Source organism: Aptenodytes patagonicus, chromosome 3, assembly GCF_965638725.1.
Source record: "Aptenodytes patagonicus chromosome 3, bAptPat1.pri.cur, whole genome shotgun sequence".
Taxonomy (NCBI): Eukaryota; Metazoa; Chordata; class Aves; order Sphenisciformes; family Spheniscidae; genus Aptenodytes; species Aptenodytes patagonicus.
Genome location: NC_134951.1, coordinates 63,849,668 through 63,862,344, shown reverse-complemented (window position 1 = coordinate 63,862,344; position 12,677 = coordinate 63,849,668). Strand labels below are relative to the sequence as shown.

At 37.3% G+C, this 12,677-nt stretch overlaps 1 protein-coding gene across 3 annotated transcripts in view; it reads right to left on the bottom strand.

The window, feature by feature from the left end:
• The window catches only part of LAMA2 (laminin subunit alpha 2), a 389,998-nt gene that overhangs the window by 72,321 nt on the left and 305,000 nt on the right, over positions 1 to 12,677 (bottom strand). For all 3 annotated transcript variants that reach the window (XM_076333575.1, XM_076333576.1, XM_076333577.1), the window contains 4 exons: positions 9,063 to 9,273; positions 7,369 to 7,485; positions 6,057 to 6,220; positions 2,311 to 2,449 (listed from right to left, as the gene is read on the bottom strand). In XM_076333575.1, coding sequence (XP_076189690.1) covers positions 2,311 to 2,449; positions 6,057 to 6,220; positions 7,369 to 7,485; positions 9,063 to 9,273 — 631 coding nt within the window. The remainder of the gene's footprint in view (positions 1 to 2,310; positions 2,450 to 6,056; positions 6,221 to 7,368; positions 7,486 to 9,062; positions 9,274 to 12,677) is intronic.

Below are 12,677 nucleotides of genomic sequence, written 5' to 3'. Positions count from 1 at the left end.
CCCTGCCCCAGCATTATAATTGGTCAATGGGAAAGGCTAGGCTCAGGGATGCACATGAGCTTCATCCCTTTCCTCCGTTATCTGCTAGCATCTGGAGATCAGAGTCTTTTACAGAAGATAGGCACCCACAACTGCTCTCATAAAGAAGAGAACATGGCTCCATCTTTCAAAAGGAGGGGAAAGACGTGACCTCTGTCTTCTACACAGGGTCCCAAAGAGCACCTTCTCAGGAAGGAGGGAACACAGTTTCTAGGGGCTTCTCAGTCTGAGGGGGCTCAAATCCACAAACGCTGCCTTCTAGGAGAGTGCTTGAACCACGGTGCTCCAGACAGCCTTGAGTGAGGGTGCGCTCCCTCTCTCATGCTGAAGCTCAGCTAAAAGTAAGTTCCTTGGGGCCTGCAGAAAGAAGGAGCCTGATTTACCTGGTTAGCAGTTAAGCTCTTCACTTAGGATGAGCAAACATTCAACAGTCTTTGCATAAAAACAAAAAAATAGAATAGCGAATGATGACTGAACTTCACAATTAACATATTTTTAAAATCTGGCCCCAAATCCTCACACAATCATTTACCAAATAATGGTTAAATTCTACCTCGCTCTGCAGCAATTTGATTACCTCTACTCTATATCAAGTCAGTTACATTTAAAAGGCAGTAGCTCCCTCCATTTTCTTCTTTGTCAACTAGATCCCTGTTACACATATACAGCTCATTACAAAAAACAAGCTCCCTCTAATGAATACATGCAATGGAGATGCTTAAAACCTCACCTTAATAATATCTTAGTCTCTTTCCTTGCTATTCACTCGCCTCTATTTACATCATATTGTCCATCTTCACCTCCATCGCTTTCAAACTATCTATCCACTTTCTCTCCATGGTATAATCAGCCGGTTCACCATCTGATACATACTCTTTTGTAGCCATACTGTAATTGCTTGCTTTGTTTCTTGACTGCTGTATGTATCTTTTTTTCCTATTCAATCCTTGAAACAGCTGCCTGCCTCACTCACTGAGAGTCATCAAAGGAGCAAAAGATAGCTATCTGTATTAAATCCTAATGAGAAGAAAAAAAAAATCCACAGCTCTTTATTTACTTCTGCAGTGTAATTAGGAGTTCCGTTGAAACAAATAACTATTTACAGAGAACTAGCACATACTAATGCGTGAGGTGAATTTTTTCATCAAGAAAGAAAGATAGTAGTGTTGTTTGAAATAGAAGTTAACAATGTAAACAGCCTAAAAATATTAAAATTTTTGTGCAGTGGCTTTATCCCTCTTCTAAATACAGACCTTTATAGCATGTGATTGCTTTTGCTATTCTCGTAATCCATGTGACTGAAGTAGCTCTCTGCAAGCTACCTTTATTCATGTACAAGTGCTGTAAGTACAAGTTGTTTCTGTTCAGCTATATGTTTCTGTATCAAATATAGGGCCTGGCAATTTCATATTATACTGTCATTTCCTTGTGTTTCTGTGTGCCTGTGAAGTGCACGTCAGTTGCTCTCTGACCGACTTCCACAAATTGGCCATTAACTCCTTTGATATTTGACATAAAAAATAATTCTGGCTATGCTCAGAACATTTTCTGCTCACAGTATACGCATTAAGGAGATGAGTTCCTCATTATGACTCAGGCTGGAGAGCTGGCTTTACCTTACAGTCCTATTTTTAAAAGTTCTCTCCATTTCCTCTGAAAATTTGCATGCAGTACCTCATAGTGAGAATAAGATTTCTCTGTGAAAAACAGCAGAGTTCACAAAAGAAGCTGAGTGGTTTCTATGAATAAAACTTTCTACTCCCCTCCTACAATTCTCCATTTCTAGAATTCTGCTAGGTGCACGCAGTTCATCCTACGTGCAGAGAAGTGCCTCTGAGCATTTTCATGGAACTAGAGGGTGAAGAGTTAATTAAGGTATGGAGTTCTTTAGATGTGCGCAAAACATTCATTAAATATAAACTAGTTTTACTGAGTATCAAATGACCTGCACTCCTGACTCAAAGCTTTCCTACAGCAGCTGTTGGCTTGAGCAATAGACAGAGACTGAAAGGCGGAAGACAGAGGGAGGAAGAATAGTAAACCAAAAGGGAAAGAAAAATAAGGAACAGGAGTTAGGAACAAATGGGGATGTAGTTTGAAGGTATGTGTAGCTCTGACAGGGGCATAGCTTTCTGATCTCAACACAAGAATCTATGGTGGTAAGGGTCTCTAAATAAAGTCATAAGATGGCAAAATATGGATCTGAGATAACGTGTAGCACAGTTCCACAGAAAATCTAAGCTGTCCTCCCAATTTACTTATTTTTCTTACCGCTTGCATAGCTTCATTTGCAAAAGCCTTGGCTTCCTTGGCAACTTTTTCAGCTTCATCTGTGTAATCCTTGATGTTAGTATAAGCATTGAAAGCAAGTGTGGCATTGAAAGAGAGGTTTTTGGCTTCAGCAAGGATTCTGTTGGGATGGGAAAAGTAAACACACCATTAAACCTGCTATCAGAGCTCAACAGAACATAGTATCCTACTTTTTCAAACCCAACAGCCTGTATTTCTAAGGCCATTTCTAAGGCATTTCTTTAGAGACCAATGCTACACTTGAGATTTCAGGAGTTCTGGCATCATGTGTTTAATGGAATTCACATTTTATCTGTGCAGAAAGACATAAAAACCAATGTTTGCTAAAAGAGGAGGTTCTGTGAGATAAAAATGGATGAGACACTTAGAAAAGATAGTGTAGTGCTTAACACTATAATCCAGGTAACATACATCCATAATGTGGGTTTATAGGTTATGTGTTGAGCCAGGCAACTCAATGAATTTTGCACTGTATGAACATGGGGGGATCATCACAGACATGTTTTAAAGTAAAATCTATGAACAACTAATTTCTTGGTCTGGCTGCCAAACACAGAAACGCCAGGTTTGGAGGAGATCTCACTGTCTAAACCAAACACTAAATGTTAATTTTGCTGACCAAAATGAAAAACATAACCAATAATGCTTCATATTGAATGGGGTGTCCCTTTTACATGAAATACTCCATTCTAATAACTATAATTAGATTAAAAGGTAATTATAAACAAATAATATTTCCTGGTGCAGGGAGTGGAGCTCAGCTAACCCCCTTTCAGGGGAATTTCTAGCCAGCAGGCTGGAGAAATCACTTTTCTTGCACTCTCTCTGTATGATACATTCAAATATTTTCTACAAAGAAGTACTGCACCTACAGAATTAACTTGAAGACATCTATCTCAGAATATATTATGCCTGATGCCTATGATGCTTTTCCTGAATAAAGGATAAATGGGCTAAAATCCCTGCTTGAACTGGACAGGAACAGATCTGAACTTGGATTTTTGCCTCTCCTGGGAAATGTTCTAGCTATCAAGGTATATGGCAATAGAAGGGAGGCAGGGATTACTCCTGCTGGACCTGTTCCAGCTTGTATAAAATACTTAGTCATTGAGACAGTGTGTATGGAAGAAAGAGAAATTCATTCTCTAACTTAGCAATTAACCTATTCTCTGGGGACAGCTGAGCTCCAGTCCTCGCTTCAACAACTATTTAATGATTTCTACAAGACGCAACAGGAAAGACAAAGAGGACGGAAGGTATACTCCCTGGACTCCACATGTAGTTAATAGAGGGAGATTCCCTTTAGGCTACTGCAGAAACAGCATGACTGAGCAGCCTCTGCATCACTCCCGAAAAAGCATATCTCCTTCCTCAACTACAGATGGAGCTCACTAGGCTATAGTAAGTTTTTGTGCTGCTCTGTTAGAGAAATGCGCAGCACAGAATAGCTATCTAGCCAGTAGCTCAAGTACTGCTTAGAAATATAGTTCAAATCCCTTCTGGTTAGGAGGGAACTGAACTGAATTTGCCAAATACCAACGATATTTACTCATCAGCAGGCGATTACCCATAAGGGAGAAGCCTATACTAATACCTCCTTGTATACAGGAAGAATAACAATTTTTTCTAGGTTAAATTCATGAACTGTTCCATGTTCTAACTCTCAAAGGAACATCCTCACCATCAATCAATATACTATTTGAAGGCTCATGGGGTGATTAGAGAGAAAAGTCTCTCCCTCAATTTCTCCTGTAAGACAAAATGGTACTTTTCAACAAATTTAGTATTAACTGAAAGACACCCAAGTGCCAGTTGCGAAGATAGATACATTTCTTAATTCCTAAGACAGATAGAGACTGCATATTCCTGTAAAGTATGACTGTTTAATGTCAGTGCATGAAGTAAACAGCTTTATCCTGATGCAGGATTACATAGCACCTTGGTATTTCTTCCTCCTTTGAAATTATGTATCTGACCACATTAGAAATTTTAATTTTGAACAATTTGCTTTTAGATATAATTTTTAATGTCCTCGATTCTGGATTTTTTATAGTATATCTTGAGAAACTGAGGTTGATGTCTGGATCAGATAGAAGTATACATGGTACTGCTATACCACAGTGAATGTGACTTTAAACACTACCCTAAGCTCCCTAAGGCCAAGCTGTCAACCTACTTTAAGACAGAAACACATGCACACACCCATAAAAAAGTGTATTTAGCATAGTTAAAAACCTCTATCTCAAAATATGTCTTGGCAACATTTCATTAAGGAGACAAAATACTATTTTCTGTCTACATTTTCTCTACTTCTTAATTCCTCCATGCCAACTTTCCACGTATTTGCATATTTATATCCAAATTCAGTACTGTGGTTGGATGTGACACTAGTCACCTACTTTAGGCCCAGAGATGCACCACAAAACTGACGTTGCCTAATCAAACAGTGCACATACCATTTATAAGAGCCATGTTTTTCTAGAAACAGTGCCCTTCAAATCCTTTTTACTTAGGAAACCACAGCTACCATTATTTTATGTACTCCTCAAAACATAAATTAGACTGAATATCTAGAGTAGTGTGACTACACTGTACATGAAGCCAGTAATTTTACAAGTATCAGACACTTTATCAGAGATAATTCTGTGCCTTTTCCTCAAAATTACAGATGATGGCAAGAAAAAATGTTAAGTGTCTGCTCACAAGTCTTTGGGATATTAAAGTCTTCAGGTAGATCTAAAAGATGTAAGCAGCAAAAAAGGAGCATATTGTTGATGTTAGAAAAAAAAATATATCTTTTTTTATTCATGCAGTGCTTTTGGGAAAATAAAACTCTGAACCTATACTGGGGACAGGTCCAAGAGGCAGAATATCCATGATCTATTTCTGAGTATTACTGTTGCAAATTACACTTACTATATATGGCTTGCCTTCTTAAATGCAAAAACTGCAATAAAACAAAAGACACCCCCCTCTTCCCCCAAGAAACCCCAACAAACCCAAAACAAAACAAAAACAACCCCTTGCCTTCTATTCTTTCCAGGAAACTATATTCATAATGAATTATAAAGTATCATACCTCTGAAAGAGCTGTGGTCATATAAACCAAGGGCACTGCAATTCTCACTTATATTTAGGAATGTGACAGTGGTAAACAGAAACTGAAGTTTCTGTACTTAGGTTTAAGCATTTTGGCCCATGACATCTACTCATTTTGGGAGAGTGTTTTGAAACCACTAGAGGGATTACTGTCTGTCACTATGGGGGATTTCTGATAGTAAACAAAAACCACAAAACCATGATAAGAGTCTCCTACCAAAATGGTCATCTTAAAAATAAAAATACTGCTTGTTTTTAACAAATGTTTATGAAAACACATAGTGGGGTCTGTAGGACAAAGTTCAATTTTTTTTTACAAGAACATAGCAGTAAGCATATGGTAAGTTAAACTGTGTTAAGAGTGCATCTGAGAGCACTGTTTGCAGGTATTGCAGCCTATAAACCTCACAAGATGTATGAAACAGCTTACAAGAGATACACACGCAAATTAACCAACTGGATACTTGTATACTCATATAGATCACTGGTTATTCGTATACTCCCAGTGACAGATGTCGAAGTCTAAGAAGAATGCCCTTCAATTTCTGTCGAGCAATTTTACAAACCTGCTTCATGATTTTATCATTACCAATGAATGGCTGCCTTACCCATCCAGTATTGCAGATGATTCATTCAGCTGGGCTGCATGGTTCTCAGCTTGCAACACCTTTTCTGGAAGCATCCTGTCATGAATTTCTTGTGATAAGTCATCTATTTTATCATTCAACTGATCAGACATTGGCTGTATCTTATCTGCAACGCCTTCTACATACTGAAAATGACAAAAGAAGCGTCTTTACGTGGCTGAATTCAAGCATTCTTTAGCCCTTTATATATATATATTTTTTTCCTTGTGAGGAATTATCTCATAACTTCCCCATGCATTAACACTTCAGGGAACTAATATGGAAAGAATAAAGCAATGGCTGGACTGGAGAGCAGAGGGGAGACAAAACAATATTCAAAGAGCTAGTTGCCTCTCTTGAGCTTAGTAGAAGTTTTTATTTTACAATTAAAGAACTGCACAGTTTAAAATCTTATAAACTCTAATTTGAATTTCTTTCCTAAATGTAGATGCATTCACAGTTATACTAAGTTGTCATGTGCTCCACAATGCTGACTAACCAATGACAGAAGTTTCATGTTTCAGGACCCTTTGAGTGACTCCAATGTATTTTTGCTTATTAAAGTATCTTAGTAAGAACTATACTTTTTGAAGACCTGCCATTCCTGTTCCAATAAGCCATCTCAAAGTGTTTCCTTTCCCATTTCTCCAAAAGGCATTTTTCCATTCATTATAGCAATTTTCAACGCAAGATGGAAATATTTCCAGAACCAATGATATTTCAAGATTTTTTTTTTTTATTGTAGCTAAGGTACTGATCTCAAACTCTGTTGATAAAACTTTTAAGGCAGAATTTTCAAAAACGTTATGTAAAATGCGAGTGCAATCCTCTCTTCTTCCTGATCTATCTAGACTTAAAATTGTTGCCACAGGCAACAAATTATTTCTGAAGTTTCCATCTGATATGCACACACAGTTTTTGTGCAGATAAATCTACGTCTAGATCACAGAGTCACAGTGAGATTGTGAATGGGGCTGGTGCACCTGCAATTCTAAAGATAAAGTCAGTACCGCAATCACAATACCATATTTATAAAAGAAGGCAGCGTCCATGAAAAATTATGAGCTTGCTCTTTATGTAATCCAATGAATCCTTTAAAACTCAGAAGTTTATCATTTTTATATACCAGATTAGCTTTTCTGCCATACAGGAATGGAAAAATGATTTCTTCCAATGAAATATTCAAACATTGATAACTAAAAAGAAGAATCAGGTATTACTTTAATTATCTATTTCGCTTCCATAATGATGCTTCGTTGTACTAATTCTCAGATAAGGATGTTAAAACACTCACCTCTACAGCTAAGCCGATTTCATTTGCAAGCTTGTTGGCTTCATTAAGGACATCATTCCCTTCCTGCAGGCTCTTCTCAACATCTTGTCTGCCCTCTTCTACAGCTTGCTTCTTTTTCTATAGGATGCGTTCACATGAAGAAAAATATGAGTTGTTTACTGCAACGGGGATACCAGTTCGAATACCAGCATCCCAATACAAGACTACGTTTTGTCACCATGCCACAATGCCACTTCTGGAAATCTCTGAGCTTTCAGAGCAAAGACAGTGACAACAATAAAGCACATATAATGTAAGATATCTATTCCTTCTCCTCCTGTCCCCAGATTTGTATCCTCCTCCCACACAGTAGGTTTTTTGTTGCTCTGTAACAGAGGTAACTGACTGTAGTACTATTGCAAAATGAATCAGAAAGAAGTTAGAAATCCTAATCTTTACCCAGATGTGCAAGTTCCTCGTTTTGACAATTACCTTCTCTGGCTATGAAGGCAAAATATATAAAAATATTCTGCTGCTTTCCTATTTACATCCACTGGTGTTTCACTAACTACTGAATGTAAAATAAAAGATGATGATTTGGAGCAACCTTAGGATTCTTGATTTTCCAGCTAGTAAAAATACTGCATATTGTGTAGTAAGAAAGGACTTCTGTACAAGGAACTGGCAATTTCCTGTGCAAGATCCATTGAGTATCACAGATTAGTTTGATAGGAGACCATGGCATTCTCGTGTTAAGAGTGCTGTGGTGGCTTCTTGGTCAAAACAGGGTCAAAATAAAGCAAAAAACCTCCTCAAAACAACCAGGTGGGCAGGACTGCTGGAAAGGATGCCTCCCGGCACTCTGATACTGTCATGCAGAGAATATTTTAAAAACTCCAACCTTTATCCATCCATGTTTGGAAAAAAAATGCACAGAACAGAGATCACCTAACTTCTTTACAGCACTGTATTTCCTTAATTCATCAAGCCCACACATCTTTGCTGAGAACTGAGGTCTCGGAACTCTAACCTCATCATTGTACATGAGGCGAAAGCTCATCAAGATACAGAGTTGAAACATTTATCTTCATTAGGTTGACTCTGCTCTTTATGTCTTGGTTAAATGCTTGTTAATGTACAGTATAATATGCTCTTTAAGTCTCTGCAATTTAAATTAAATCACAAGCAGACCCCTCTGCTATGAGGGAGATAATTTATAACAGCTACTAACTACAGAGGACAGAGTTTGATTTATTACTCTGCAATATCCACATACCCCCTTCAGTCTTCTTCCCAGAGGTTGGAGAGGGAGATGAAAGTGTAAGTTTTCTAGGAGCAAATATATGACAGCAAAGATTTTAACTGAACTCCTATTTAAATCTTGAGCACAGGATTTGAATTTTACATTAATTAAATTTAAATTTACATTTAAAATTTAAATTTAATCTCCCCCAGAATAATAAATCCAATGTACCCTCCACTCAGTGTTTAAAAGCAGATGATATTATTTTGATAAAGCTGTGGAGTAATTCTACTTTTAAAAGCCAATGCATTTCCTCATTCTGAGGAACGTTTCCTTTTAATTACATCAGATATAGTTATATTTTAATAATATTTTTTGTTTGCTTATATTTTTGTTTCAAGATTTAATCGTGCAAAGTTTCAAACTTTGATCAGACTCCAAGTAATCAAGGATACAACCTGTCAGCACTCACCTCTACCATGGTCATATTCTTTTGGTTGACTGTAGATAAACGATCAGCCTCCCTAATTTTACTCGTAGCTTCTCTTAGCAGATCTCGAGCATCATCAACTTTGGTGTGGTAGTTTGCTAGCTTGCCCCAGACCTCATTTTTGAGATCCTCATTTTTCTCACTGGGCTCACCAAATAATTTCTTCACCTTGTCCAAAAGATCTTCTGCATTCCTGCAATACATCACCACCCATGAAGCTACTGAGTTCATATTCCCTACACCGAATAATCTGAATATTCTTAATAACGTGCAAATGAAATAGACTTCTAAATTAAATCTCAGAGTAACTTTCAAGAGAACACATGCTTAATAAAGTAAAACAACAGTTGTTCTTAAGCCCTTTCTTAAAGAGGTTTTAAAATGCCACTAAGGTCCTATTTATGAAGTAGAAAATATTCAAATATTCTCCATTGAAGACTGTTTTGTCTTTTTTTTTTGGCAAGTTGCCATTCTTGAGATCTGACTAGTAAAGCAAGGTTTTCTGAAACATTTCAACTTGTCAAAAAGATTTCCTTTGTTCACAGTAATGTGACACGTGACACAAAGTGGTTTCCTACCTTGAACTGAGTGGGATATGTAGATATGCCTGATTTCAAGCTGTCTTGGAGCAGACAAACTGCTTTACAGTCAAAAATCATAAATACTTTCCTGTGAAATAAACAACCCCGAGGATCCTTGGATTTATGACTCCCAGTAGCCAAAGATTTTTGCTTATCTAAAATAAATTCTGGGATATTTTTAATGGACTTTTTAATGGCAACACAGAAATAGAAAGTTCACAAGTGCCTGCTTTTGGCAGGGGATACAATATTTCTTGATCATCAGAGAGTTGCTGCACCCAGTTTTAAAGGACTGGAGTACTGGAGTCTTTATGCCCTGTCGTTTCTCTGCCTCATGATACCAGGCCACTGAATCAGTTTCATGTAATGCAACACCACTGCGTTAATGCAACGATACGACAAGGACAGCGAAAAAAGAAAGACAAAAAAAAGAGGCACCTCCAAAATGATGCTTTAGAGATAAAGAAAAATCCTAAGTAAACAGGAATCTGTAGGATAGATAATACCTACAGAAGAAATCTATCGCACTTCCACCTAGAACAAATTAAGTTCTTCTTCCTGTCTCATTATGGCAATGGGCCTGAAGAAGCTGTGGAAAACAAGAACTGTATTTTCTGAAAAACACCGCAGTTTGGCCTGCCTATAGTCAGTTCCACTAGAAACCTTCTAAAAATAAACACATAAATAAATGCACACACAAAAAATATCTGAGAGGTGGAAAAGATATGCTGCCACTGGGCATAATTTAGATGAAGGATCTGAACTGGAGCCAAGGAAAGCCACATTGTTACCTTAGCTTTGGGATTTTCTGAGATGGATTTTTTTTCCCCACCTGCCCTGCCTTTGGTTTTGATGAAAAAAATTATTCATGTTGTGAATTTGCAACTTCTGAGTTGCAATATTTAATATTTAATCAAAAACTAAATCCCAGTATTGACACCCTGTCACAGAAGAAGTTTAGAAAGGAATTCAGAATTTCTTCCATACCTCCTCCATTGTTCTTTGTATAAGCAGTTACTGTCTTACACTTATGGCAAATTTTGACACCCTTATGACTCTGCAGTACTGGAGGAACACTACAAGACAGATGGATTTTCTTTTTATGCCCTTGCCTCATAGCACAGTCCAAATTACCTATCTGTCCAGTAGTCTACCTCAAAACTCCTTACCGGTGCTCTAAAGATAACACTTCCATATCGACCTTGTGCATCTTTCCCTCTGCTTTTTCTAATAAGTACAAGGCAATAAATCCGGTCCATGTAATCCCTTGCTTTATGTACCAGAATTTCTGTGTGACTGCACTGCACCACATTTCTTGAAATACTATCTTGCACATTTAAGCTGTGCTACTTTCACTGGATACCTCCCTAGAAAAAGAACAAAACTATACAAAATGCTTGAAGTGATAGAAGAAACAATCACAGGTCTGGCCTAACACCTGGAATGCTGTATGCTCTGGATCCTCAAAATTAGTACAAGGGAACAAAAGAAAGATTAGAAACTGATGACAAAATGATTAAAAAAATATAAACTGTATATATAGGAGAGTCTAAATATGGTAGAATTGTCCTATCTGGAGAAGAAAGGAGGACTATAACATCATGAGTAGCATGGATAAGGTGATCAACTGTCCAATGTCTCTCCAAATACAAAAATGAAAATATCAGGAAACAATGTCAAAACACAGGAGGCATCTCTTCAAACACTGTGTGGCTGAATTATGTAATTCATTCTTACAGGAAACTGGATGATAGAAGTTCACAGTGGCTCAAAAGCCACCAGACAAATTTACAGAATAAAAAGTCATACAAAAATAAAGCTATTTAGCATACTCAATAGCAAGATAGAATTCTGGCTCACAGCATCCCTTGATAGCAACTTAGTGGCATCCAAGAAAATGTGTAGGAATGTTATAAAATATTGAAAGATTTATTTCATAAGTATGAAAATCAGGGCGGTTTAGGACAGAAACTGGTGTATTTTTAACATGCTCTTTTTAGAGAGAAATTATTCACTAATGCGCCATTTCAGTACACTAAGGCAATCAGATTACAGGCTTGATTTGAAAAGTTTGAAGGAAAATAAATGAGGGAAAAAGCTGCACGTCTAAGAGAAGTTTTGCCATCTATGAAAGCAAGAAGACTTCATTTGTCTTCTTCATTTAACTTTTGAGAATTCACTGAAAACATAGGAGAGGTAAGAAGAATCCATCGATTCTTGTCATTCTGTTCTTGGACGAAATCCTGAAAGCAGAAGACAATCACTGCCAAAAGACCTCTCACCAAAGCGTAAACATGATTAACTACTTCAAAGTGATCATAAGACTTGCAGAGCTATTCGAAAGTAAATATTTCTAAATGAGTCTGTAAGAATACATGTGAGCATTGTGATCCACACACATGCATGAGCACACACACAGTTTTAAGAATGATTAATTTTTCTTCATCCTTTTTCCTTGCAGAACATATCCTATCCACTATCTTACTACATTATTTAAGCAGTTTTAAGACATTTTTCTTTAAGAGGCAGTACTTCATAAAAGAGTTTCAGAAAACATTATCTAGGGACCTTTCCTCCATGCCCTGTAATCCACAGTGACTGTTGAGAAGGATGAACTCATCCTGTTGAGTTCACTGCCAAAATTTCTTGGATCTCAATGACTGCCTATAGAGAGGTAATCCTATCCTGCAGATAAACCATACAACTTTGACTGAAATCAGTAAGTATATTCATGTATTTCTTAGCATAAAATGTATTCCTTTATCAGGAAACGAAAATACTCAATTTGCACATTTCAGGAAGAATGGTAAGAGGGAGAGAAGTTCTTTCCCTCCGAAAAGGCCTCCTGCATTTCCTACTCCAGCTATTGGGCTAGAGTAGGAAATGATTTCATGCTAGTCTGACAGTTTCATGTTGGCTGTAGCATTTGAGGACCAAGAACACCTTGTTTGAAAGGCCTCCCCCCAGTCTGCCCTAAAATTGCAGGCAGCACTTTCAAAGGTTTGGCTAAATTTTT